We start from the raw sequence: 27,853 nt of genomic DNA, 5'->3' as shown, positions 1-27,853 counted from the left end.
AATGTAAGTTATCTCCTCAAGTGGTCCCCCACTACAGCGAGGAGGCTGGCCCAGTTGGTTCGTCGGTACGATGCAGAAACGCTGTGCGTAGTTTATTCTCGAGCGCTGCTGCCCTGATTGGTCGCAGCCGTTCGGCGTGTCGCTAAATTTCTGACCGCTGCCAGGGAACACCTCTAGCTTATCTCTCGCTGTGGTCGCCTTAAAATATTTGCTCAGAGCAGTGGAAAGAGACTGACGTAACACCGAGTGATCAGTGAGCAGCGTAGAGTGGAGAGCTGGAAACTAGTAGTGAAAGATATGAGTGCCAGGATATCTGATCCATTGCGCAGATAAGAGGTGAATTGCCATAGCTGATACCAAGGTACTTCTGACGGAAGCTGCAGGCGAGGTAAGGCAGGCAGGTGTAGATGATAGGTAGATGCGTGTGCTGCAGTCGGCAAACTGTTTACTGATAAAATCAGCCGGCTTGTCTCAGTCACGTCTATCGGTCGACCCGACCTAGATTTCGATAAGGTCGGTGAGATTTTGTTCCGCATGAAGTCCCGTCGCTATTGCTTCGCGAATCGCAGGTGAGCCAGCGCCAGATGCCTGCCAAATATTAGCGCAATTTTATTACCAGTATTAACGCCAATTGTTTAAAAGATTTACTTCGGAATGCTTCTCTCTTTATAGAAGGGGCACACTGTTTTTGTATAGCAGAGTTTGAATTTTGGGTTGCTGAAAAGGCAACACTTGATGGACAAAGTTACCTGATCAAAGTTATCAGGACCTGATGGCCTGATGGACAGGTAGCATAAAGATCCTCTGCTCCTTTTGCCTGATAACCAGGTGTTCCTGGGGGAATAAAACCCTAATAAAAAAATGTAGTACAACAGGACAAGAAATGAGACGACACGAGGGCAGGGTGGACACAGTGCGGACATACGAACAACATTACAAAGTACTCTTGTTTCATCGTTTACTGTTGTCCGGAGTGTTGTCTGAAAAGAATTTAACTACAATTTAAGTACAACTGGGCAAGGCCGCATTGATTTTTTTATGGTGGCTTAAGTGTCTTAGCGTCTTTACGACATTCTTAATGAATGGGCGAATTTCTCAAGATTTTTCAAGCAATGGAAATAACCCATATTTAAATCGCCGTATAGCGGTACCCAATACTTGAGCACAACTTGCCGATAATTTACAAGGTGTGTTTTGTTTCTTAGATGGTGTCGAGTACAGGAGCCGCGACACTTGAAGCGTGGCTCTTGTTTTATTATTATTACTGTTATTTCGGTTAGCGTAGTTTTCGGCACGGCTACTTGAGCACTGCAAGGGTTTAGTTCTTTAAAATGCCATCTCGTCTAGGATAAACGAAGCCTGACCTACCCTTTGCTGTGGCAGTTACGTGGTTGCAAAGTACAGGAGTGGGCGGCTCCGCTCCAAACCGATCTGACTTTCGAGACGACCATTACTTGCTTATTTGCACCCGCTCCACACCGGGCACGTGTATGCTCGTCCCTGTGTGAACAGCAATGAAGCCAAGATCCCGAGTTCAGGGGAAACACGAGCCCTTTCCAGCCGGTACGCATTGAACTGAGCATTAACGTGTCGAGTGGAATACTGATTTCCAGGAAGACCTTGTCACCTGCCCAAATTTTAAATAGTAAGGTGTCTTCCGTATACAGCGTACTGCGTGTCGCGGATAGCAAGAAGTAAACGACATAGCGATGTAGGCTTCCCGTTACTGGAAAACAGGAGCGGGTGACGGTGCGTTGCATGTGTATGGCTCGCTGCATTGCGTCCTTCCATAAGCGTTGCGCAGAGTTTTCTGTGCATGAAGACATTTCTAGGCCATTTTTTTAGCGCCAGCCTTTTTATTTTCAACAGGCCGCATTGTGCAGCTTTATGGCGTTTCCGCCCGTTGACTATGTCGCATGTTTTCCGCCATCGGTAACACTAGCCGCAGTGCAGTCAATAAGCTTCGCTGCCCACGTCCTGAACAATATCAAATGAATTGTGTCGCCGCTTGAGCCGATGTTTTCGTTGTTTGTTCGCAAACCGGAAACAATGGCGAAGCGCGCTCGTGCGTGTCTGTGTGTGCGCGCTTTAGTTTTTTTTTTTTTTCGTTTTGTTTTGTACCTTGGCTAAGGATTTCCATAACAATCTCTCCTTTCTACCGTTGCTTGAAGAACTGGCTGACTGTTCAGAAATCCCTGCTGGAACGTGCTGCCGAAGTCGCTGCTAGGCTGCGCCCAGTGCCCTCCTATAATATTGCATACTGCAAATAAGGTTTACTCCTCCTCCGCCTCAAAGTACACAGCCTTTAAATTTGGTAGCCAGTGGCAATATAATTCTGTATGCATGCCTCGAGAAAGGTCGGCCTCCGACCGAAACATCCAGGAATAAAGCTTTTAGAAGCTAATTATATATACGTGCGTGGGTGTGTGTGTGTGTGTGTATAAAATCATTATTACTCCGCAAGGGCTCCCGCGACTTTTAGGAAAATGTTCGAGATGTTTTTTTTTCTTTCTACACTTATTTTTATCGTTTCAACTGAGTTTTACCGTCTTTTGCCTGTTCCTTTTCTTTTCCATTCTCCACGTTTATAGATTTTCGTGAAAATACGCACCTACTGCTTTATAACAAACGTTGGCCTATTTCTTCCCGGAAGGCGGTAATGGAAAGTGTCGTGTGGTCGTCGTCGTTTCTCGCTAGAGGCGAGTTGTCGTCTCTGGTCCGTCCGTTCGTTCGTTGGTGCGTGCGTCTTCTTCTGCCACATGCGTGGCGCACCTTTTGGGCGAGCACGATGATGACGACCCCCGTTTCCCCCGTCGTTCGCAGGTTCTGGTGGAGTTCGACAACGCCGACTGGAAGCGGCGCGAGTGGCTCCGTGTGTACGAAGACCGCTTTGCGGCGTTCCTCGTCGAGGAGACGCTGACGTGGCACGTCCGGAGTCCCGATGAGTCTCCCAGCCCCGCACTGGTGAGTGGCTCAGGGTCCCCCCTGTGGGGCGCAGCGCGGCGCGGATGACGCTGGTTCGGCCCTCGTGCCCGCCTCATCACGGCCGCCGCGAGCTCACCTCTGGCCGAGAGCCTGACCCGAAGTTGGCCTCGCGAGTGCTTGTGAGCTGACCGTGCTACCGTTTCGGCCGTCATCGGTTCCATGAAAGCGTGATCGGTAACGAACAGAGGACGCATTTAGCGTCATCAGATCCTCTTGCATATGTTTCTCTTGCATATGTGAAGGAATTCTGACTTTAGCGTGACAAAGGCCTGACTTGTATGAGGAAGAGGCTATTTTTGTGTGTATGATTTTTTTCTCGATTTTGACGTCCGAGTTTATGACCACCAACAGAGCTGGTGCTGTACTTTTGCACAACGAATATCCCGACACCCGTATCAGGGTTAACGAATGGACGCTGCGTTGAGCCTGCAGGCAAAAGGAAATTCGCAAGAATTTTGACTAATAAAAGTTTTTGAGTGCAATCATGAGCCATTCCGCATTCGTCTATAAGAAATACTAACGTTAGTTACAGGACTGCAGTAACAGTCACGAAATGGTTTCCTCAGCAATAGTACATGCCAGCACAGTGTAACCGAATACGAGCGACGTCGGATAGCGGCTCATTGTATCTCACTCAAGACTCTATTCTGTCTCCTGGAAAGAAAAAAAAAATACTGTGGAAATAGACAAAAATGAGGTCTCTTTTCCCGCTCCCCTGTGACGGACTTCCCTATGGCGAATGATCCTGTGTGACCAAATGGCCTATTATAAATCGGCCCATGACAAAACGCCGTGCGACGAACGGGCCTACACCCGCATGAAAACATGCAGTATCTGCGTGGTGAATAGCTTTCATCTTGCTGCAGCTTCGTTTAACACCTTGAAACTTCAAAAATAATGTTGAAACATTCGCAAGATTTCACTATTTCCATCACTCACCTAAAGAGTAACCGCTACAGATATCGACGACTGTTTTCGGGGTCGAAGGATCGTCTTGGGACCACCATGACCCGGTATCCTCGCGATTAGCAGCCTGAATGCTTTTGCCCATGCGTGAGCTACGTCGCCGCCATGACTACATAGGAACCGAAGCATCTCTATCGAACCCGTGCGTGTAGTTCTCTGCAAAGGAACATTCTGGCGAGTGTGCGAATACGGCGCCAGCGTGCAAAGACTGACAAAGGAATGAAGACAGACGGGAAAACGAAGGGTCCGACGCCAACTTTCAGCTCTTCGTGGTTCCTCGGCGTCCCTCGTCTGCAGCGTCGCTTTTATTTTCAGAAACAGTCGCCCAAGCTTACCCTTTCTTGAGCATAGCTAAGGCGACAATTACGACGCCTTTGTTGTCTCCCGGCCTGCGCGTTGCGACACCCCACTCGTATTCGTATTGTGGGTGGAGGGATCGACCTGTTACGTCGGCAGCGAGGATGCGTTCGGAGTGACGAGCCGTAACAAACTACGACGGTCGTTTGTTCCAGCCGACTCGCGAATAAACTTTCAGCGCGGCAGCTGCGGGCCTCTTTTATGGCCTCTTCGTCCTCCCTTTCCAGGCCAGCCGAAGTATTTGTGGCCGCCTTAAAACTGGCGCATGAAAATAAAGCACGGCGATCGATCGTCCCCTGTTCAAACGGGGCTCTTTCCCATTCCTCGTCAAAATACCGGCTGCGGCAGGCCGGTTGCCGTGCGGGGGACCTGCCGGACAGAGCCAGCCAGCCGGGGTCACTGGCCGAAGAGGCCGGCGCACGCCCGCTGACTCATCTCGCGCGCCAGGTGCTCGCTGTCGTCTCCTCCGCGGCCGCCGGCCAGGTTTTGAGCGACCACGTTTCGCCTTTCGGGCTACGCGGCCGGCCTGGTTTGCATGCGCGATTCCGCGTGGGCTGCAAGTGCGCCCCGCCGCCCTTGGTGGCCTCTACTGGAGGCTAGGAACGTTCGTCGAAATTACAAGTCCCACGTGAGGAATTAATCAGGCTTTGAACTGCTCTACGTTGACAGGGCTCGTTCGAAATTGAACGAGGCTGGTTGGTTGGCTTGCACGTGTGTGCTTGGAGGTTCTTGAGCGGCACGGAATGCGGCCCCGTTGGCGACGGAAGCGCGCGCAGTGGGCACAACTCGGTCCGCTGTTCCCGTTACTCTCGCTTCAACGGTAGTCGCCCTTTGTTTTATTTTAACGGTTTCGCACGAGCGCGCGCACAACGAGTAATCACTAACGGGGACTGTTCTTTTTTTTTTTGTTGTTGTTGTTGTTGTTCAAATCGTGGGTATTTTACGCACCGCTGCTGCAACTGGACTAGAGGCGCACCCCAGTAGAGGTGCTTAGGATTAACTTTGGCCACCTGAGGGTATTTGACGAGCGCCGAAATCGCACCAGGGTCTTGAATTGAACCGTTGCATTCCAAGTTTGAAGTGGTGCGGTCGGGTAAAGACTCGAGGGAAACCGTTGTGCAAATTAACTTGGGACTTGACTCGAGGCGGACGGCAAGCACCGGACGAATGCTCATGCGGGTATTTATGAATTTGGAGGTGACTTGCAATGTGGTGCGCACATTTGCTTTACTTGGCGGTGATGTTAATAACTGAACAAAATGTTGGGGTTGTACTCCCACGTGATTAACTATGCTTCAAAGATTTCTGCTTCATATTTTGCAGATTCGGTTCATTTTTTGTTTGTTATTGGAAGTGATTCTTGCTTCTTTTTATGTTGAAGTTTCTGTCATTTTGCATAGGCGGTATCGCCATCCAGCGGAGCATTTTTTGCAGCAAACAATCGCGTTCGAGTATGAACGACGAGAAGGAAGTTATTGTGAAATAACACGACTGCGCGCCAGACATTGTTTTGTGGTTTTCCGGTATTGTTTTGCCGCGCTGTCACGAGGAGCGGAGGTGCAGCAGGTCCTATGATCGTTTCTTTTTGAACATGTTGGCGTATCAAGTGCCCGTGCAGTACAGATGGCCGAGCATTTTCAGCTTCCACGTTTTGAAGCGCTCATCGTCACGTGTAAAGGGCGAAGGAAACGCGAGTATTCGACGTTATAGGGGTAATAATAGTCTAGCCGTCTTTACTAAACGACGTCACAGGCAACGCACGGTAGCGGCGCAGCGAATGTCTCAGACCCCCGCGATTGTGTGACGCGCATCACGGTGTCACAAGGTGACGCGTGGTGCCGACGTACACAAATCATCGCGAGGTCTGTTTTTTTTTTTTTTTAACATCTACAGAAACGTGTATGAACTGGAACACTACATAGAATCGCGTAGTGTTATTGTACAATACTATATGTAGAATAAGCGATTACATTCACTGCATACGTGCACACCACCAATCGGGCACGATGTCGGGAAGATTGGAAATGATCAAATGCAAAACACAGAGAATAGAATACAAGAACTAAAAGGGAAATGATATTTCCAAGGCGACGCCAACTATGCAGCATGCGTATACCGCCCATCCTCGTGTAATGTAACGCCTTGTTTGTACTCTCTGGTAATACGAACAATTGCGATGGCGAAGAGCAGCCGCAGGTGTTTTTCACGGAAACGATCGATCATCAACCGAGCTACAGCTCTGCTAATGCCTCGAAACAGTGCAGTCTGTTTTAAGTGGAGGCTCGCGAGTGTCTGTCCTCGCCATATGTGGTTTCGAAAAAGGCTCGGAATTTTAACATTGCGAACTGCGCAAAGGGCAACCATCACGAATTCTTCCTAGGGCGTGGTATAAAGGCACGCAATGCGTCGAGGGAACTAGCAACGTGGTGAACAAATGCTAAAAAATAACTCGTAACACAGCTCGCCGAGTTTTTTTTTTTTTTTTTTTTTTGTATGCAGGGCATTGAACTTTTTTTTTTCATAACACCGTTTCCCCACTTTTAGCAGCTTTACGCGATTTGCTCGTGAGGCCGGTATTTTGATGGAATTTCGTCACACTTGTTAAGGCATGAGTAGCAACAACTTGATGTGGGTGAGTTGGCACGACATGACTGAATTGTTAAGGCGCAGAAAAAAGAAAAAAAAAAGCGGACACGAGGAGAAAACGAACAACACAGACGAGGCGCCACTTCCAACTGAATTTTATTAATGAAAAAACAGCATTTACATGTTATTCGCACACGACGTCACCCGTTGCGTTCTGGTCCACTTTTCAGGAATTCAGTCTCTGCTGCTGAAAGGGCAATAGATGTTTCGCTGGTGCACCCCTCGCACGCTTTTTCGATTGGGAACGCTTCGATAATTTCTCTTCAAAGCCTCTCGCTGGCCCTGCGCAGAAATCTCGCTTGCTCTGACTTCGGCGAGCACTTGCGTTTTTTACAGTGACGTCGGACATGTGCGCTCCGGCTTTATTTTTCACAGCCCGATCGTGTTCTGGCGACCTTTTGTTAAAGCAGCCACCGGTATGCCCGATGTAAACCTTGGAGCAACTCAGTGGGACTTCGTACACAACATGGTGTATGCTTTCAGTGTGCTGAGTCTTATGCTTCTTTGTCCACAGCGGGGCCTTTGGTTTTTGACCTCATGGGGCAAATCTTGGACAACTTGCGAGGTGCGCTAAAAACAACACTCCCACCACACCTCTGCGCTACCTTTTTTATGCCATGTGACCTTGTACCAGGTACCTTTTCCGTGTCTATCTTACGTTGCTCCCCCCCCCCCCCCCCCCCTGTTTTTTTTAAAACTTCAGTTCCTGTAAAAGCGCCTCACAAACACCAGACAAAACGAAATACGGAAACCCTGCTTGTTCGAGCCGTTCGATCTGACTGTCAAAGCTTGATTGTACTTGGTCGGTACAGGATCTGTTCAATGCAGCCCGTTAGGCAAGCTACAGTTACAGCTCTTTTTGTCAATTTTGGAGTGCGCAGTCAAAGGCGAGCGGGTGATACCGCCAGTACACGTGGGTGACCTCGAACGCAATAGGCAAATCGAGAAAACGAATTTTCTTCCTGACACGCATCTCCCACGTAAACTTCCGCGCATCAGATAACCCCAGAAACGAGTCGACGACTTTGCTTGTGAGCAAAATAGCTTACTCTCTCTTGTGTCGGGGTGCCCGTTCTACCACGACACAATTCAGTAACAAGGAAATCATCCACATATATCATAATTATGTAGTAAATTCCATCACCCAGGCTGGCACTTACACGCTGATCAAAAGCACTCAGAAAAATGTCCTACCGGATGGGCGCCAAGATCAGACCATATACCAATCTCGCGGTGCGTGAACGTAACGTAAGACAGACACGGAGAAGGTACGCGTCATCCCCTACGGGTACAGTGGGTCACATGACCTAAAAAAAGGTAGCGCAGAGCTGTGGTGAGCGCACCTCGCAAGTTGTCGAAGATTTGCCCCATGGAGGTCAAAGCCGAAAACCCCCGCAGTGCACAAGAAGCATCAGACTCAGTACACTGAAAGCATACAAAATGATGTGTATGAAGTCCCAATGAGTTACTCCAGAGTTTACATCGGCCAGACCGGTGGCTGATTTAAAGGGACAGGCAATCGATTTTTGTCGAGTATATCTTCTTTATCCCAAATGAAAAGGCATCACTTCGAACACCCTAATCCGAAACGGTTTTGCTGATAGCGCCCTAAAACTTTTGGAGTCGGAATTTTCAGGTCTACCAGCCGTGTGTGTCCCGCCAAAAAGAACGCTGACAACCGTGGCAGTGGGCCGTGCGGCAACGTTCTTTTAACTGCACGTGATATTAAAAGAGGTGTTAAAAAACTTGCTCCCGGCTAAAACAAGAATAACTTGCAACTTATCGTATTTCTTCATGCGCTTTGTGAATCACGCGTTAAAATCGACGTTTACACGCCACAGGGCGCCCCCTTTCAGACTTCAGAAACTGTAGTGCGAAATTACAATTGTGTCTGCCTGTTTTCTTTTTATTATTATTACCTGTGGTTACCCAAGTATATAAAACGCTTGCTTTCATGTGAGCTAGACGACAAGCACTCTACAAAAGCCGGTCGTCTGTCTCATTAAAAGTTACCCGCAGTAGGAGTGCGGACAATTTTGAAAAATATTCGCGCTAGGAGTGCGGATAAGGACGGCCCACGAAAACAAAAAGCGAACGCAGAGACGCTTTAAAATTTTCAAAAGAAAATTTTAAAATACATATAAAATTCAAGCTTACACAAATACTCGTGTTAGAAACGTCTTAGCAGTTTCAGTAGCTGCAAGGTTCGCACGTCACGTGACCTGGGCCCATATTGTAGAGCCAATTTCTACACTACGAACCGCCACCCTTGCGATTTTGGAAAGTTTGGTGCCAAATTAAAATGATTTGCGCTAATTTGTTTTCAAATTGCTTGTTGTTACCCCACCAAATAAAACGCTGGCTTTCATGCGAGCTATAGGACATACACTCGACGAAAATCGGTTGTCTGTCCCTTTACGAAAGGTCGCGAGAACACGATCGGGCCGGGCTGTGAAAAATAAAGCCGGAGCGCACATGTCCGATGTCACTGTAAAAAACGCAAGTGCTCGCCGAAGTCAGAGCAAACGAGATTTCTGCGCAGGGCCAGCGAGAGGCTTGGGAGCGAAATTATCGAAGTGTTTCCAGTCGAAAAAGCGGGCGAGGGGTGCACCAGCGAAACATCTATTGCCCTTTCAGCAACAGAGACTGAATTCCTGAAAAGTGGACCAGAACGCAACGGGTGACGTCGTGTGTGAATAACATGTAAATGCTGTTTTTTCATTAATAAATTTCAGTTGGAAGTGGCGCCTCGTCTGTGTTGTTCGTTTTCTCCTCGTGTCCGCGTTTTTTTTTTTTTTTTTGCGCTTTAAACGTTCTTTCAGAAGGCATGAGCTACGTAACAATGAGCACGTCGAAATTTCTAAGGTTGCCGAGGAGCAGCCTTGATCTAGAACAAAGGTTCAGGCTTTGGCTCTGTACTCTCAACCAGGATACCGCCGTAGATTGCATTGCTGTTTGGTACAGGGTTGGTTGTTCTTCACATTACATGCACATTTAGCAGGAAAAGGTTCGTAAAACTCTAGCTATGAGTGTAGTTGGCGGATTTTTTTTTCTGGTCCGTCCATCTGTTTAGTTCTCTGCCCTCCGTACTGATTCCCGTAGCCAGCAGTTTTCCCGACGGAAGGGTTCAAAATGGAACCAGTTTCTGCTTGCTGCGCGCGTGGCAGCCACTGTCTTTATTCACGCTGTGGTGTCTGGGGCACTTTGCCGTATCCAGCAAACGCAGTCACACAACTGCCTTCTCTGCCATTTGAGATTTGCGAGTTCTATTTTGGTACCGCGGCTGGAATTGGCGTCAGCCAGTATCTGTGGTTTCTGGTGGCGGTAAAAATGTTGAAATAATAAGGCAGTACGAAATATTTTCTAAAAGAAAAAAAGTCACCGGTGGGTTACTAGGCTGCTGAGTTAAAAGCGCCCGCACTGTGTGCAATGTTCTCACAAAAACTGTTTTCTACAAAAAAATTCAGTAGGGAATTTTAATGAGTAGGATAGTGGGAGTGGAGCCCTATTCGGGGGATTCATGTGTTGCCCGAGCCGTCTTTGCTCGGGTCGACAGCTCAGGAGAGGAGTGGTGAAGGGCGGCTGGTTTGTGCGTGAATGCCACGATCATACGTTTGAATGTACTGTTAAGGAAAAATAAATTCATTCGGACTGAGTGTAAGCGTGTTTCTGTTTGTAGTTTTCGAACTGCACAACTTCAGGTGCCCTATATTAAGTGACCCACTTTGGCTCAAGTATAGCTTGGGTCCGTAAAAGCCCGCTACGATATTTCAAAGCCCCGGATCGATGCTGCTTGTATGTGCCGAAGCGTAGCTGTCGAACGGATGCGTAGGTTTCGGCCTCGACCGGCGCCCTTACCTAACGCCGGCTCTCCATTCGAGATAAGATAGGAGGACCGTCCAGTGCTGCTGCCAGCTGCAGAGGTGGCCGGCTCGCTCGTATCGGCGATCGAGCGAGGCTCCCTTGTGCGAGCCTTCGATTGGATCAGATCGCAGGAGCCGGAGTGTGCTCGCTGTGGGCGTTGCCCGACGGCCCTCTCAACGACCCGCGGAATCACGCACTGCCCATTGATCGGCGCCTAGAAATGCACGCACGCCGTTACCCGAAGGGAATTGGGGCGCCAAGGTGGCTGGAACCACAACCACCCGAGGAAGGCAGAAGGTCGCTAAAAATGCTCACCTGGGAAACCGTGGGTAGAAGTGGTGCTCGCAGCGTCTTCGCGATATGTTCCGTGAATGCCTGCTGATAAGTGTCACGAGTTCATCGCCCGCTCGTGGCGCTCCTGCTTGTCCAGCGGGCGCAGTATTAGTGAGGCTTGCAATTACAGATCATCAGTCCCGGATTCAGGCGCGGGCTACGCCCGCGGCCTGAATCCGGGACTGCGAAGCTGCCCGGTGTTGGTTTTCAACCTGTGTTCCTGTGGTAGGGCGGGGGAAATTCACGCTCGCATTTCGGACCGCGTAATAAACTTGAAGTCGTAACTGCTTCGTTCATGACAACGCCGCCTTTATTAGCCGCCGAAAAAAAAAAAAAAAAGCACTGCGAAAAGAAGCACGGGTAGGACGGGTGGTAGACAAACATAAACCGTCCAGCGCCCCGTGTCTGTGCATCTTTTGTGCGAGCTCTTGTCCCTCTCCTCTTTCCCCCCCCCCCCCCCCCTTTTTTTTTTTTTTGCGTTGGGTAATGAAGGCGGATATTCCTGCAACACCAACTTCCCCAAATGTCTGCCGTAATAGTGAGTACTCCGGTTGGCACTTACGGATTGTTTCGCTAAGTCGATCCAGCTGCCGCTCGGTTGTCATTTAGTGGCTCCGCGGCGAGCGCAAAGGGTCATCCCAGCAAACGCGCCTATCCGTTACGTATCCGGGAGAATGCTTCTCGAACGCGTCTTTATTCTGTCTCGTTTATGTCTGTGCCTGGCTTCGCTCGGGCCAGTCGGGCGCGCCAGCGTGTACAGGAGATGCAAGCCAACCATGCAGTCCGATCGCCATACGCCGGGTGTACGCAGACGCCAGGCGCGCCGTATGTCCTCTGCCCACTCACTCGGCTCGGCGCTCATAAATTTTATCGCCGGGTGTGAGTCACGCCAGGCTTGGACAGAGTCACGAGATCGCTCCGCGTTACAAGGTCACGTGTTCGATTCCCAGCCTGTATTTGTGAGGTAGGTAAGTGCAGAAACGCCCGTGCGCACAAGATTTCAGCGCACGTTTGAGCAATACGCGCTCTCAATTGAGCCCTCCAGGCGTAACTTGGCCGCCGGCGAAGCGTTTATCCCCTCCCATAGTTTGAGGCCCGAGCAGAGGACGAGGCTTCCTGCCAACGCAACCTCGGTTCCGCTATTAGAAACGCCGAGGGAGAGTCAGAGGTCGTATATCAATCCTCCAAGAGTAGAATTGAACGCTGTGTGGATGACTGTTGCATACATACTTGCGCTGAACACCTGTCTTCGCACTCCTGTGCCTTGCCAATCCTTAAAAAAGAGTGCTCATCCAGGACAGCTTTTTTTTTTCTTTCTTGCATTACGGAACCAGCTTGAAACCAATTCAGTCTCGCCGCGATAAATCTGCGTACACCTTGGTTTTGTTGCCGAAATCTGTCTTTCCGATGTTCTCTTCCCTGTACTGTATGCTTCGACGTTTTTTTCCTTCAGTCAGTTGACATGTGATAATCCTGACAGGTGCTTATTGGTCGTCTCATTTTGCGCATTTCTATGGTTCTGTGTGCTTAAATACAGCTTCCCATGGACGTTCATCCTCGATTTTTTCCCTCTGCCAAAGATATCTTCTACCTTGGGCTTATTTACCACCAGCTCAAACCTAATCCATAACCCGCAACAATCGTCCGTTCGTACTCGCAGTGAGCGTCTAATATCGACCAGCATTTCTCACCCGTACTTCTGCCCCTGTTTGCGTTTCTGCTTCTAAGAAAAGCACCGTGTTTGAAAATTCGAGCTTCGGAACGGTATTTAATTTTCCAGGTGGGCCGGCAGCAACGAACACGCAGCCCGTGGCGCTTTGTAATCGCTGCCTCTGCTGACACACGGCAACCGCACATTAGCCGCAAAAAATTGGCCCGAGATTTTGCGCACGTTAATTAAAGTCGCAATAAAAATCTCGCCCTTTTCGTTTTGAAAATTTAGTGCAGGATAAAAAACGCGTTGTTTGAAAACTGTGTTGTACGAGTGCCTTTTCGTTTTGTTTACGCTCGGCACTCTTGACAAAAAAACTCGTAAAAGGGTAGTAACGGCTGTATTTACTAACTCCTTGCGGAGTTTACTACCCCCCAGGACGGTAGGTAGGTCCTACCACTTAGTGTGGAACCGTTACTAGTCTAGACCGTAACTGCTCTAGACGTAACTGCTCTAGTCTAGACTTAGTAACTGCTGCTGGTTTCATACTAACATTCACCGAAGTAACAAATGCTATGAATTTTTGAACATAATAACTACAGCTTTTTCCACACCAAATCACGATTAAAAAGTTTTTGCAAATCGATATGCTGTCTTGTATCTGCTCACATTAGAATGCATAATTATAAAATTTTCGCTACAATATTTGATTTTTACGACAAGCACACCGGCTCTCTCAGGGGACTTTCCGCTGCTGGCTATAAAAGCAAGGAGAGCAGATGTACTTCTAAGGTAACTAAGTAATACTCGCTCTCCTCGTGCATCCCGTTGGCTTTCTTGCTCAATTCAGTTGTTGATTGTCCACGTGTGATATGTGCGTGATGAATGTGTCTATGTCGCGCTCCGCACTCAGCAGATCCACATTGTTACGCGTAGCTTTTTACTAGGTCATGCATGACCGGTTAGTAAAAGCAACTAAGTACCTAGTCAATACCGGGACAAGTAACTGATTAGTGTTCTGTTAGGAAGTGCGCCGATTTTTTTTTTTTAAGAGTGATGTCATAGATTCCTCTTTCCAAAAACGAGCGAGTGAGCAAAGCCTCGTGGGTAACGTTGACTTTTCCGTAACGTGCCAAGTGGCGGTCAGAATTTCGTGTTACGGAATGTGATAACGCTACCTACCGCGGTGCTTGTTATCAGCCGCGCTCTATAAGGCGCCGTCAGCAGGCTTTCCCCGAATCTGCAGCCGTCAGCGTCGTGTTGTCCCCCGGCGCGTGTTCGGCTTCTCCGCTCGCCCCTTATCGGTCAGCGGCGTGGCGCCACTCTTCTCCGTCCCCCTGTTGACTTTTTCAGACCGAGACAGAAAGCGATGCTGTCCCGGAAGAACTGTCTTGGCGCATGCAACTGCTCGAAGTGAGGAGCCGTGAAAGGAGGGTTAATCCGCGAATGGTTCGGCAACCGATCTTCCCCGTTCGCTGGCGACACTTCCTTCGCGCACAACGTTCGGAATGCGACCTGCACACTTCGTTGTATCCTGTATTCTTCATCGAAGGTCGTGTTTTTGCGAATATTCTCTCACCTTCTTATGCATACGGCGCAGTTCCGAACCGACATATTGCATCGGTAAAATGGGCCGTACATGTCGCAATACTTCAACGCAGTGGAAATATCGGGTACGCTTGAGGCAATACGTAAGAGACTAACGGAAGTTAGTAGTGTTCTGGTAATTATTAAATGTACGCATTGCATTTGAAAGACCGTCACTTAGACGACAAAAACCATTACTTATTGGAAGCTTTCAGATCGGCGTCGTTCCGAACTGCGCCCCGCGAGGTGCGTGATCACGCCGGTCGCGCTGCCATCACGTGGCTCTGCGGACAGACCTTTGGCGCCACGTTTGAAAGTTACAGCTGCAGCTACTCTCTGCTACACTGCTCTCTGGGTTGTTGGGAATCCAGGCTATCACCTATGCGGTTAAATATTACTTTGACCCGCCGCGGTGGCTCAGTGGCTAAGGCGTTGCGCTGCTGAGCACAGGGACGCGGGTTCGATTCCCGGCCGAGGCGCCCGCTTTTCTGATGGAGCCGAAAAGCAAAAGGACCCGTGTGTGCCAGATTTCGGCGTACGTTAAAGATCCCCAGGTGGTCAAAATTAATCCGGAGCCCTCCACTACGGCGCGCCTCATCGCCAGCGTTGCGTCGGTGCGTTAAACCCTGTAATCAATCAATCTGTTTCTAATGCGGCTACGTAAACCTCACGACAGATATACCGGGTGTTCAAAATTAAACTTTACCGTTTTCTTACAATTAGGCACTGGGAGGCACACGATGCCCACCTGTGCAAATAAGTTATGTGGCCGGGGGGACACAAAGTGAGATGATAATTGGCGCTGTCAGCAGCCCAGTTAACTAAAATTGTATAATGAACCTTTTGTCGACTTCAACAAGTTGGTACGCGTGTATTGAAAAGTTCGAGGCAGTCGTGTTTCCAGAAAGTATCAGTTGAAAGAATTCGTCTAGCGTGTCCGTGCGCCAGGATATCAGTCTCCAAATTTTAATAGTCGTTCGCATGATGACGCGTGCGAGAGAGTTACGCTCCTTCCTGATGTGACGCGGCTGGTGCGTGCGGCGTTTAGTCTGGCGAGGGAGCGGAGGCATTGACAAAGATAACTGTCCCCCTTCCCCTCTCGGCTGGCGAAATGAAGATATAACAGCGCAACAGCCGCCGCGTCACATCAGGGGGGAGGCGCCGAGCCTAACTCTTGCATGCTAATCCTGCGAACGACTATTAAAATTTACAGACTGGTATCTCGGAGCACGGACACGCTAGACGAATTCTTCCAACTGATACTTTGTGGAAACACGACTGCCTCGAACTTTTCAATACACGCGTACCAACTTGCTGCAGTCAACAAAAAGTCAATTATGCAATTTTAGTTAATGGGGGTGCTGACAGCGATAATTATCATCTCACTTTGCGTCCCCCTGGCCACATGACTTATTTGCCTAGGTGGCCTTTGCGTGCCTCCCGGTGCCTAACTTTAAGAAAACCATAAGGCTTAATTTTGAACACCCGGTATACCGTCAACATGCGACGTTAGAAATGCTTGCAGTCGTACACAATGTTGTCCTGTGAAAATACTCATACGGAGTACTGGGGCGGGGAGGCTCGTGGAAGTGAACTAGTTGCATCACGCGAACTTACTCCGTTTGAAACGAGGCGTATTAACACAGTGTACGGCAATGTGGTCCCGGACAAATTGGTCCCTGAAAATATGGGAGCCCGGACAAAATGGTGCCAAGTCCATCCTTCGACCTTATAAAAAAGTTGTCGACATCTGTAACGATCACTTTGTAGGTGAGTGATGGAAATAGCGGTATTTTGCGAATGTTTCACTATTATTTTGGGCGTTTTGAGTTGTAAAATGGAACTGTAGCAATATCGCAAGGCATTCAACGTGAGCATTCTGCATGATTTCATGCGGTTGTGGGACCCCCGCCCGTTTTTCGCATTGGCGTTTTGTCATGGGCTGACTTGTAATAGGTGATTTGGTCACTAGGATCATCCACAAAGTAAGCTTCGTCATATGGCCGCGGAAATAAATTTGGTTCTTATTTCCTGTTTATTGTTATTTGTTTTGTTTTCATGAGTCAGAATACAGTCTTCAGTCAGGAACAATGAGCGGTGGTCCGACGTCGCTCGTATTCGGTTACACTGTGCTGGTATGTACTGTTGCTGAGGAAAACATTTCGCATTAATAACTGCTACTGCAGTCTTGCAATTAACGTTATAAAGCTCTCTCATAAATGTATACGGAATAGCCCATGATTTCACTTATAAAAATGTTTATTAGTCAAAATTGTAACTTTCGTCTTGCAAATTTTCTTTCGCCTGCAGGCTCAACGCAGCGTCCGTTCGTTAACCTTGATACGAGTGCAGCAATAACCGTTGTGCAAAAGCACAGCTCCAGCTCTGTTGGTGGTCACACACTTGGAAGTCAAAATCAAGAGTAAAATCATACACACAAAAATGGCCTCTTCATCATACAAGGCAGACCTTCGTCGTGCTAGAGGCAGAATTCCTTCACATGTGCAAGGGAAACATCAGCCGGTCGTAACAGGTGGGCAGGGGGATTAATCCTCACCCCTGTGCGATATCAGCACCCTCTTCCGCGATCTCACCTGCCTCGCTTCGCTCTTTTGTTGAATTTTTCTTCACTGCCCCCTTCACACCGACGGGCCTGTGCCAAAACGCCAGTGGCGAACGGGCCGTTTCCTAGTTATAGCGGCTAGCCTGGACAAAATAAAAAATGAATACGTACGAGGAAACATGACATCGCTTACCAACAAATGGGAGCGAACTGACTAACTGCGATAACTTGTACCAAAACACCTTGCATGCTTCAAGCTGACTTGGGACCAAATTGTCCGGATCACGTATAAACACCCCCCCCCCCCCCCTCCCCATAGCTAGGATCTTTTTTACGCGATGAAGGGAGTGTGTTCTTGGCGTTCCCCTCAAGGCAAGGGCCCTTTTGTGTGCATCGCGTTCCTTCAGAAACCGTCGGAAGGATCACTTTTTTTTTTTTGCCTACTCAGCGAGTCACCGGGAAATGCACCCATAAAGTGCCTGTAAAAGAAAGGGCTGACCTTGACTTACAGAAAAAAGAAACATCGCGCTACGTTTTGAGAAGCCAAACTATTTCCAGGGAATTCATGCACAATGGTGGTGGCAAAAAATATTCGAGCCCCGCTTTGCGTATTTGAAAACTTACCCGTTCAAACAACTGGGCTGAAACTTGATCCACGTGGGCCTTCCGGTCTTCAGGCTCGCTCAGTTCGTCAAAAAAGCCTGTTTCGGTCCCTGGTTTTTTTACGAGGCGGGTGTGCAGTTCCGCGTAAATTTTTTTCCGCGCCCTCCGTCGCCTTGCGAAGCGGCCGAAGAGATGATAAATGCGTCGCCTAAGCTCGTCCCTTGCTAAGCTGGAAGACTTCAGCCGCTCGGAAGGTGGTGGTGTGGCAGTGCGACCGGAGGCTTTTTAGATGGTGCGCCGAAGGCGCGAGTGGAGCCCTTTTTTCACCAGCGGACATAGACCCGGCACGAGAAACTATAGTTCATCTCACAACCTACATGCAGCACTGTGGAGGCTACATTGTTGTCCCCCTCAGGCCGCCTAACTCACCGCGAAGGAAGCGACAAAAGGCGCCGGGGCCGTGCGGTGCCACTTGCCGAGAGGGGAGAAGGGAGTGTCCTTTCAGGACCCCCTTCACGGCGGATTAGGCGCCCTCAGTGGGCGCACTATTGATAACAATGTAGCCTCCACAGTGCTGCATGTAGCTTATGAGATGAACTATAGGTCGGCCGCGTCGAGCTCGTTGCGGGGCAGCTTTCTGAATAAACAAGCAGCGCCGAATGTGAGCACACTTTCGGTCCCTGGAAGGTCGGCCGCGTCCGTTTCAGCGCGTTCCGGGGCATTCCCTGCGCGGCCCCCGTCTGGGGTAATCGCCGCCGCGCGAATGCTCTCTGGCCGCGGCGTCTCGAGAAAGCGCCAGCCGTGTCTGCTGCCCGGCGAGGGGACTGTTGTAGTTTTTCTTCTCTCTTACTAGCTTGCAGATAACTTGCCTAGCGGCATAATCTATACGAAAACAAGTTACCGCTCTTCAGCACGTATCGTTACAGGGTGGCGAGGCCACGCGTGCAGGAGCCCAAAAACAGAAGGTGCTTCCACTTTGAGTTCCGTTTTCAGACTGACTTTATTGGCAGAATCGAGAGAGAAGGAAAAGAAGTGTACGTATAGAAAAGAATGGGGAGGGTGACTGCAGGCATCCACCGCCACGCAAGAGTTCTTTTCGGAGCGGGCGGCGTGGGAGAGTCGTCTTCATTTCACAGCGTTCACTCACTGCGCGCACAACACACACACACACACAAACCAACCTAGCAGTTCGCAGCCCAGACATGACTCTCGTGCGCCAGCGTCCTCGGGGAAACAGACGTCCCTCGAACGGGTCTCCCCGAATTCCGGTGGCCGCCCCGAAGAGCGTCTGCGGCGATCGCACGAGGTGTCGAGTGACGGGGCCCAGGCGCTTTACGTGACCCGCCGGAGGCAGGCAAGCCTGTGTGATCTTCGTCTGCGTGTGGCGCCGACGCCTCCTCGGTCTTGTCTCTCGCGTTGTCTGCAGCTCCTTACAATAATACAACAAGGACGTCGCGGTCGTGATTGCTTGCCGCCGTGTTCGTTCCGCGTTTCTTCTGTTCCGCTGGGCGCATAACCCCCCCTTCAAGTCCGCAGTTCAGCGAAGGTGGCAGACGCTGAAACTGGGCGGCTCGTGCTCTGCTCGCTTTCGGTGCGTGCTTTGCCTCTGCTTCAGGGTTGATGGTTTAGTTCGAAAAAGAGAAAAGGCGTAAGTTTTTACTCCCGTGTTTTCCTTGAAGCGCGTACATTAGGGCAACTACTGACCGTTTCGCGGACGGTAATAATCGATTCATAGATACCACGTGGGTGTTATTACTCATAATCGCGACGTGGCAGAATTTCTCCCCAAACATACCTGCCAGCAGCAACCGTGCCCAGTTCGCCGGCAGCTTTAAAATTTTTTCTTCAAATGAACAACCCCTGCGTGCTGCATCAGGACTGCGGGAACAGAGTAAAGTCGCCGAATGGTGGTGCCATAACTGACGGCGTAGCTTTAGGCTTGCCGAAGCTGGCGCACTGCAGGCGACTTTGTTCCCCAGACGAGGAATGATAATGGTGCGTGGTTGAGGAGGACTTTCCTGCCCGTTTATCTCTGTCGTTTTCCATTCGATGCTTTCGAGTTTTGGCGTCGATCGTGCATGAAGCCGTTTCCTTTTCAAACACGCTGTAATATTTAAGGAGCAGGGTCGCTCTTCTCTTTGTCCTCGCGTGTGTGGACGTGGCCAGTAAGGCGATACTTGTCGAGACATTTCGGCGCACGCGCATGTCCGCGCGTGCCCTTGAGAGCTTTCCGGAAACTGCGCGGGTGTGCTTTCCGGCCGTTGATAGAGCACCGGCGGGGCCGTTTGTGGCCGCCGTAACGGCCCGCTGTAAAATCTGATGGCCGCCGTGAGGGGGATGGCGCTCGCATAAATGGCCGGTGTGTGCGGACCTTGCGCACGGGGCGGCCTTCTTCCCCGTTCACTTTTCACCGTGCGGCTCTGCTATGCATTGTTATTAATGACTGCGTCGTCCCTGTCGAGAGTCGCTGCCCCCTTACTCGACGCACTTCGCCGTCCCAGGCAGGGCCGACAACGATAGGGTTGCACGTGTTACGGCCGTGTTTAGCCTGCAGAGCAGGCACGCTGTGAGAGCAGACGGTGGATTTGGTTGGTCATAAATGCCCCACCCGTTCACGCGTCGCCAAAAGTTCGCGTGAGCCTGCGCTCTTGACTTTCGTAATTAGCAAACTTCATTTCGGGCGTTACTGTAACCCCGCAGCTGGGCTGCGCTGACGGCTGGTGGGTGGATCAAATGCCGGCTCGCGTTCTGATGTAGCCCCGAAGTCGTCTGTGGACAGTGAGGTGGGCCTGCCCCCTGCATGCCGAAGGGCCTCCTCCTGGTCGTGATGGGGCCAGCGTGGCAGAAGAGCCCGCCAGCCCTTTCCTCGCCCTAGTGCCAAATCGTGCCGACACTGCGCTATTACGCGGCGTCGTCTTTGTGCGCCGCTTCGGCGGAGACAATGTGGCCCACGCCAGGAGGAAAGCAAATGTGCCGCTCTCGCGGGGCCGCTTCCTTGTTGTTCCGCGTTCGCTCACTTTTGCTGCTGCCGCCAGAGGAAACCGGCTTTTCTCCGCTGCCCCCTCCCGCGGGGAGGGAGGCGCCCTTTGTGTTCCCCCTTTGTTGCGCTCTGCGGGGTGGCTCGTCTCGGGCCCCGTCTCCATGGCGACGACCTGGATGCTGCTGGCCTCTTCGATCGGGCCGGCCGGAGGGAGCGGGCTTCCACCGAGGCTTTTCTGGGGAATCTCCCTTGCTCCTCGGAATTCTGCCAGGGGAGCGCCTTGCTGTTATTTCCTTTCTGGCGCTTCCCCGCGGCGGGCCGTGTCTGAGCAGGCGCGGCTCTTTGATTGCTGCTTCTGCGGCTCCCCTTCCCATCTGGCCCTCGAGAAGACGTGTATTTTTCTCCGCCCGTGCCTAGAGGGCGGGGGAGAGCGAGCAGCCAGACAGGGACGGTCCCGACAGCGACAACGGTAAAAGGAAAAACAAGCATTTGCGCGCTGCTGCCGCGGCCGGCGTGATCCGACGTCCGGAGTAAATGCCTCGGCCGCGCTTTTTCGTCGGCGGATTCTGAATAAGCCTGCCTGCTGGGGGACAAGCCGATACACCGCCTCTTTCGGCACCAAGAGGAAGACCGGGCCGGCTCTTTAATCCGGCCCCTAATCGCCCGTCTGCCCGCCGTGTCCTGCGCCCACTTGCGAGTGCCTCAAGACGTAGATCATTACGACTTACGAAAGCGTTGGTGCGAGCCGTGTTTGATTGCTCTATCGACTACTTCTGTGTAGGCTCCGCGTCGCGAGCTTAGAATCTTGGCCGTGGTGATTTCGCGGTGCGTTTCCGAAATCCGTTTCTTTCACCATTTCGGCGTGAGAGCCGCACTCCTACTTATATCCGCTATTTCAGGACTCGGCGTCCGTTCTAATCGCCTGCCGAAAAAAAACTAAGTCCTGAATTTCGATAACAGCTTATTCTGTTTTCTCGTTGAAGGGAAGTTCTGTTGCTAATTCGATTTTTCTTTTTTTTCTGCAGCCCATAAAACAAAAAAAAAAAAAATCACCGAAAAGGTAGACATTCTGTCTAGTGTTCAACTGAAATTAATGAGTAAAATTCGATGAATGGGGGTCGTAGATTAATCAAGTTTGTCATTGCTTTCAGTGACGAAAAACGGGTGATTTTATAAAGCTCGAATGCTATTCTTTCTTGGCCCGTTAATTTCGGTTTGCTGTGGCTGGCAAAACTTGTCACATAGCTGAAGTGAGGGTTCATTATAAACATTGGTAAGAAGTTCTAAAGAGGACCGCGAATCCACCTGTTGTGTTTCTGCGTTCGCCGCACCAGTATGTTCTACGCATCAGAGCGCGGCATTGGTAAATGCGCAATTTTTCGTGGTCGTACTTGGAGTCCTGCGGAGCAACATTTCTTTAGCTGCTTTGCTGGCGTGTGCACACACGGCCAGGGGCAGGTCTTGTCGCGGGCTGCCCTGTCATTTCAGGCTGTGCTAGAAATGTACTGGGAAGATAAATGTGCACTTGCTTCTGTGGTATAGGTTCGTGATATATAATTCTATGCAAACTTTCACAGCGTTCGTGTTTTATTGCGAACATTTTTTTTTTCGCATTCGCAGCCAAACAGAGCTGTATGCTGAAAACCTGAAGCGCTCAAAGGCACTTGGGCAGCCAACCGCTATAAATTTACTTTCATATATAATTTTTAAGTCCCGAAAATTCACATTCTGTTCAGTGTATGGAACAGCACTAGGAGCTCAAATGGCAAAAACGCATTTTAGCAGCGGTTAGCACCACTGGAAACACTCTGGAAGGAAACCACAGATCGGTAAATATTTCAAATAAGGTAGATCCACTGAAATATCTACGCGGAGACTGCGCATAGGCCGCGCATTCATCTTTTAAGTTGAGCCGCAAGTTGCCAGACTCTGCGGCAGATGTGGAACTCGTATTGTGGTCCTCAACGTGTTGGGTGAATGCGCGCTTCCATGGGCGATTCTGCGGGGCGGCGACATTTCCCTCAATTGCCCTACATCCATCATTATTTTTATGACACCAGCCAACGTCCACAAGCAAAAGTCTTGTAACCTGTCTCGCTGCGGAGCGTGTCTAGACGTTCCAAGCGCTTTTCACGCTTTCACCGTTGCGAACGTCTTATATAATTACTCTAGCCGTCTTACAGATCAGGTTAAGGAACCTGTACACCCATGTATTAAGCACCTTTAAGATTGTCGTACTCGTGCCATAGATATTTTAGCCACAAAGACGATGCACCCAATGAGCAGCTAACACAGCTGCGACTTCCTTTGAGATGAGCTGGCCGGTCGTCAAAACGGACAGCGCTGTTTTTTCCAGGCGTCTTGCGTGGCCTGCCAGTGCTGCAATCAGACGAGCAAGCCCAGTCTGCTTGGCAAGGCTGGGCTGCATGGTTGTTTTCCGCACTTATCTGTGACCCAGTCATTTTTTTTTTGTTTTGTTTCCCGAAAGGCCGGTGGTTTCTTTTTTTTTTTTTTCTTTTTTTTTTTTTCGTTCTTCCTACCTTGGCCAGTGTGACCGATTCGGGGCGTCTTCGCGTCCCCTAATTGAGCGGTGATTGTTTGCCAGCGTAGCAGGTGCTCCGCCTGCTTTTCTTCCCCTCCCCTCCTGTGCGGCGGCGCTCTAGTTTGCGCAAGTGGCTTCCGGCACTGCGGCCAACGGCGGCGAGCCATCGATCGGCGGCCCACGCTCGTCTGCTGCTCGCCAAGGTTAAAGAGGACGTCTTCTCCTCGACTCTCTTCCTGGTTCGTTCGTGTGGTGCCGGTCGATACACGACGGACATGTCCGTATAAACAGCTATGGAAGAGGATGCTGCCGACGCGTGGGCCGAGTGGGCGCGCAACACGTTCGAGGACAGTCGCGACGGGTGGAGGCCGGCAGTCGCTGTAGCGGAACCCGACGCCGTTCCAGCTTCGGGATTGTGCGCAGCACGCACGCCGGCCGTAGTTATCTGGGTGGAAATTGTATCCAACAGTGCCTGCAGGGCCTCGCCATTCACATATTGGTAGCCTGACATTGGATGTTCCCGACACAAACTCACCGTACCAAACAACGGAGCTCGGCACCGAAGTTGCGCGAAAATATAAACAAAGAACACCTAGTGGCGATACTGAACGCCTGCTGCCATCTCTAGCCGCATGGTTTTTAGATTTGTGAGTTCTGTGTCTAGCAACAGCATCGCGGAATGAGGAGTACTGCGCATTTTCACTCCCCTGCTTTGTCCTCTAGAAAGTCGCGAATCGGTTGCCGTGGTACAAACGCATTTCGCAAGCGTAATCCGTGGTTTCGTCCGTTGTACGAATCGGCCTTACAGGATCCATGAAGACGGCAGGCAAGTTTGACTATTTTAACGCAATTTTCGGCTTCGAAGACTGGAATCAGCTGTGGCTTTGTTTCAAGTACTGCTGGCTCCCGGAGTGGGCATGGCGCTCAGGGCTTGGGATCAGCCAGTGGAGTCACCACATGTACCAAGTAAAGGCCCGATTGGCCCATCTCAGTTGAGAATTCAGACCACAAGTCTGGTTTTTCTGTCTTGTATGAATCGACTTGTGCTATAATTTTCTTGTATGTTCTGGTGTCCACTGTGTGTTCTGGTGTCTGGAACTGCCCTAATAACTAGGATACATGTGCACCTGGAAAGAATGAAGATGAGACGTATTATACTGGATTTCGCATTATATTTTATAGCCAAAATGAAAGTTTTCAGCCCTCTAGAGCGCCGTGCTGTAGACACAGTTGCGACAAAGATAAGCGTTCAGAGCAGCACATATGACACCTGCCATATGGTCCGCATTTCGAGGTCTCTTCTCCGATGTTTACCTTCCACTCTATCCAAGGTCCCTTCTGTTATTTTTGCGTTCCAGTGAATGTTTTTTTTTTTTTTTTTTGCTATTCTTTTTTGTCACGCTGCATGCTTCCTGCAAGAGCTAGTGTTTTCGGGCTCCGGCTTTGCAGAAAGGCACTTTTTTTTTTTCTTCTGGTAGCTGAAAAAGCCAATCAAATGACGCGCGCGTTTCTTCTTAGCCTCCGAGCATAGTGCCGCGTTCAGCACTCGGAGACAAGGAGGTACAATAACCGTCTCAGCAGAAGGCGGGAGCGGTGTTCTTTTTGGCTGCGCGCGGCGCCGCCTGATGCTTCTCACGGCTGGCGTGGCGTCGTCCTTGGAGCGCGGCGCTGAGCGAAACCGTCTGTGCGCAAGAATCGATTCCCGTCACGGCCTGCGAGGGAATGTGGCTGAAGCGATGACCCGTCTCCTCCTCCGCGCCCGGGCCGGTGGGGAGGCGACGCTATCTCGAGTCGCGGCGCGCTGTTACCAGTCGACATGTTGCCCCCCAAAAAGTAGCAATTTGGGGCCGCGCTCGACTGGCCGCGAACGTAACTAGCGCGAGGAGGTGTTGAGGCATTGGGCGAAAGTGTTTTGTGAAGAAAGCGTTCTTTACCGTCGAGCGTTTGCTGTCATTGTGCCCAACTTTTGTTAATGGCAATTGATTCGATTGGGTGGGGCGCACCAATTAGAGATAGCCTCAGTACACCTATTTTCGCGATGACCTGGCAGTACAGTGTCGAAAGAGGGGAGGAAAAAGAGGCGGAAAAGCGAGTCTCAATAGAGAAGCACAAAACATACGAACGCTGCTGCCTGAATTAAACCGCTCGTTCGGTGGTTGAGGCTTATACCTATGGCGTCTGGGTCGTCCGCGCTCACGAGTCGCACAATTACTGGTTCATCCTAATTACTTTCGAAGCAGCCGGGCGTCGACTTTGTCGTTCGGTGTCGACGTTTGCGGTTGTTGGTTGCGTGGAGAAACTGTAGCGCTGTAGTCACGATCGTTCCCGGTAGGTTTGCAGAGTAGGTGTGCGAAGACAAACGTTCGGAGCCGCTGAAGCGGGATCGCTACTGGGTCTAGACCCACTCGAAATAGGCCAACTCGTCACAGGTAAAGTTGTCAGGAATGCCAACTTGTCATACGGCATTTCGTACGAGGAATTCTCGTGTTAACGGATTATTCGTTACACGGAAAACTCGCATTAAGAGCTTATTTAGGAACGTTAAAGCAATGTTTCCGCCTGCTAATGTTGCCCATATAAAAAAAGGTCTACACAAGCGAGTGTAGACCGAGAAAGTCCGAGAAAGTCAGGTGAAATGCCGTCACACAGCGCTAACTATACCGAAATGATAATTTCATTTAAATTTGTATTCATAACACGCAGAAAAGGTAAACAAAATCGTAGAAATGACGCGGTGAACAGGTTGTGCATGACATTAACCATGCTGTTTATTGCACTCACTTAATACATCCGCTAAAAGCGGATGTTCCGGATCGTGTTGACTGGGGCTCCGCCGAGAGCCACAAGAGGTCACGTGATCGGACCGTACCCATTCTTCCTGGCCCTTTCCAGCCAGTGCTTTGTTTACATGGTCGAGGAGCAACGAAATCCAACCAAGAAAAAGGCAGTCTCGCTGGACGTGATTTTTGTGCGCAGATTTCCATGGCTAAGTTGCTCTGATATCAGCCCCGCTTCCAACCACAAGTGCAGGACGCGCGGATTTCTCGCCCTCCTCCCCACACGCGTGCTAGTCAAACCATCGCTGTGTGATAGAGAACTCAACTACAATTGTAACCAGGGTACTATTGCCGAAACCCGCTAGGTACCCAACATCAACGCCCCTATTATGATCTGCGCTGCAAACCAGTGCACGTCGCGCTGGCCTCTACATCCCCCCCCCCCTCCCCATCCTCACCCCTTTCCCCCAGCAGCAGCTGTAACGCGTGTACCATTGTCGAAACCAGCCTCAGACCCGCTTTCAATGCCATGTTCCGGCCAGCCCTTCAAGGCTTTTGGTCACATAGTCGCAGTGGAACAAAAGCCATGCGACAAGAGTTGCTGTCTCGAGATGGCATCGAACCAAAAGGCCGCTGTGACATGTTGGCCTATGACGAGTTCTCCGGTTACAAGTGGGTTTGTGTACTCGTTCCGCGCTACTTGCAGTGCCGTCAGCGTTTGTGAGCCACTGCGTGGCGGAGCACTTATCTAATAGCGCTTTCCATTGGGTGAACAGGAGCACTTCTAACTGCACCCAAAGTGCTCTCGCGAGTTCTGGCGTCTTCCAGTGGTCGGGCAGGAGCAGGGGCGTTGTGTTTCATTGGTCGAGGAGGAGCACTTTTTTGGCGCAGAGAGCAGCCGAAAGCAGTTCTCGGTGCTCCGTCGCCAGCGGCGGAGTAACAGGGAACGCCGAGGAAGTCACATGACCTCTTTTACGTCATTTCTGGTTTTATCCCCGCGTGGCGGAGGAAAAATGGCGGAATCCAGCAGCCGCGATAGTCGCTCAGTGCGTACGGCAGCAGCTAAGCGCGGCCGTCTGGACGATGCTTCTACTTTTAGATGATGAAAGCACCACAGATTCAAGCGCAAACTCATCATCGGACAGCAGCAGCAGCGACGACGACGACGACTTGGCATTGCATGAGTTTATGTTCGAGCACCTGTTCACCCCGCCGGAGCAGCGACCGAAGGTAGAGTCGTATCTGGAAAAGACGGCGGATGCTGTTATCGTTCGCAGCTAATTTTAGGGAGATACGATGGTGACCCTATCATGGACATGAACATCCGCTCAGCTTCTTCATTCGTCGCCATGCGGAAGGCACACACAAAACCACCGGCACATATCTGGCAAAACTGGCGAGGAACACCGTGCGGAAAACACGAGCGCGCGAAATGCTCCGAGAAGCGCGAGCGGGAAAAGTTTGGTCACGTGACTCTTGACATCACGCCCTCCCCCTCTTTTCACTGCTCCCGGAGCAGCGCGAATGTTTCATTCCGGAACGAAAGCACACGTCCCCGTTATTCCCGTGTGCTGCTCTGGCTGCTCGCTCCACTTGCTCCTGTTCTCCCAATGGAATTCGCCATAAGGCTCTTATCTTGGGGAGCGCTAGAAGCAATTCATCTGCAAGGGCTGTCAGAAAGTAACACTGAGGCTAGGAAAGGAAGCCCTGGTGCAATCATTTAAGCGTTAGCGTCTGCAGTGTCGCGAGTCTGTGGACAGCTTTTCCTATAGCGTTGCGTTATGAGGATCGCTGTGCGGTTGCCTGACCCTGAAAAGAATATAAATGGGCCATTGTGTACAAATATGCGTGCGGTAGAAAATGATGCAGTGGTAAGCAGTAGCAGCAGTGAAAGTGCCGAATTAAGAGACCCAGCTTGGCGCAGCCCGCACGCATCGTCCTCTCCAGCTAGCAACGGGGAAAGGTTGTCGTATACGCACATTGTGATACGATTTCATTC

General features: G+C 50.5%; 1 protein-coding gene across 9 annotated transcripts in view; it reads left to right on the top strand.

Moving 5' to 3' along the window:
• The window catches only part of LOC144156100 (uncharacterized), a 248,100-nt gene that overhangs the window by 83,101 nt on the left and 137,146 nt on the right, over positions 1-27,853 (top strand). For 8 of the 9 annotated variants that reach the window (XM_077687902.1, XM_077687901.1, XM_077687900.1 and 5 more), the window contains exon 2: positions 2,824-2,964. In XM_077687902.1, coding sequence (XP_077544028.1) covers positions 2,824-2,964 — 141 coding nt within the window. Of the gene's footprint in view, positions 1-2,823; positions 2,965-4,828; positions 4,937-27,853 lie in introns of those variants that run through there. The other variant, XM_077687905.1, reaches the window with a different exon arrangement.

The sequence above is a fragment of the Haemaphysalis longicornis genome, unplaced genomic scaffold, assembly GCF_048455015.1.
Source record: "Haemaphysalis longicornis isolate Haplotype H1 unplaced genomic scaffold, Haemaphysalis longicornis Haplotype H1 scaffold_1, whole genome shotgun sequence".
Classification (NCBI taxonomy): domain Eukaryota; kingdom Metazoa; phylum Arthropoda; class Arachnida; order Ixodida; family Ixodidae; genus Haemaphysalis; species Haemaphysalis longicornis.
Note: the sequence above shows the minus strand (reverse complement) of the source record. Positions and strands in the feature narration are given on the sequence as shown.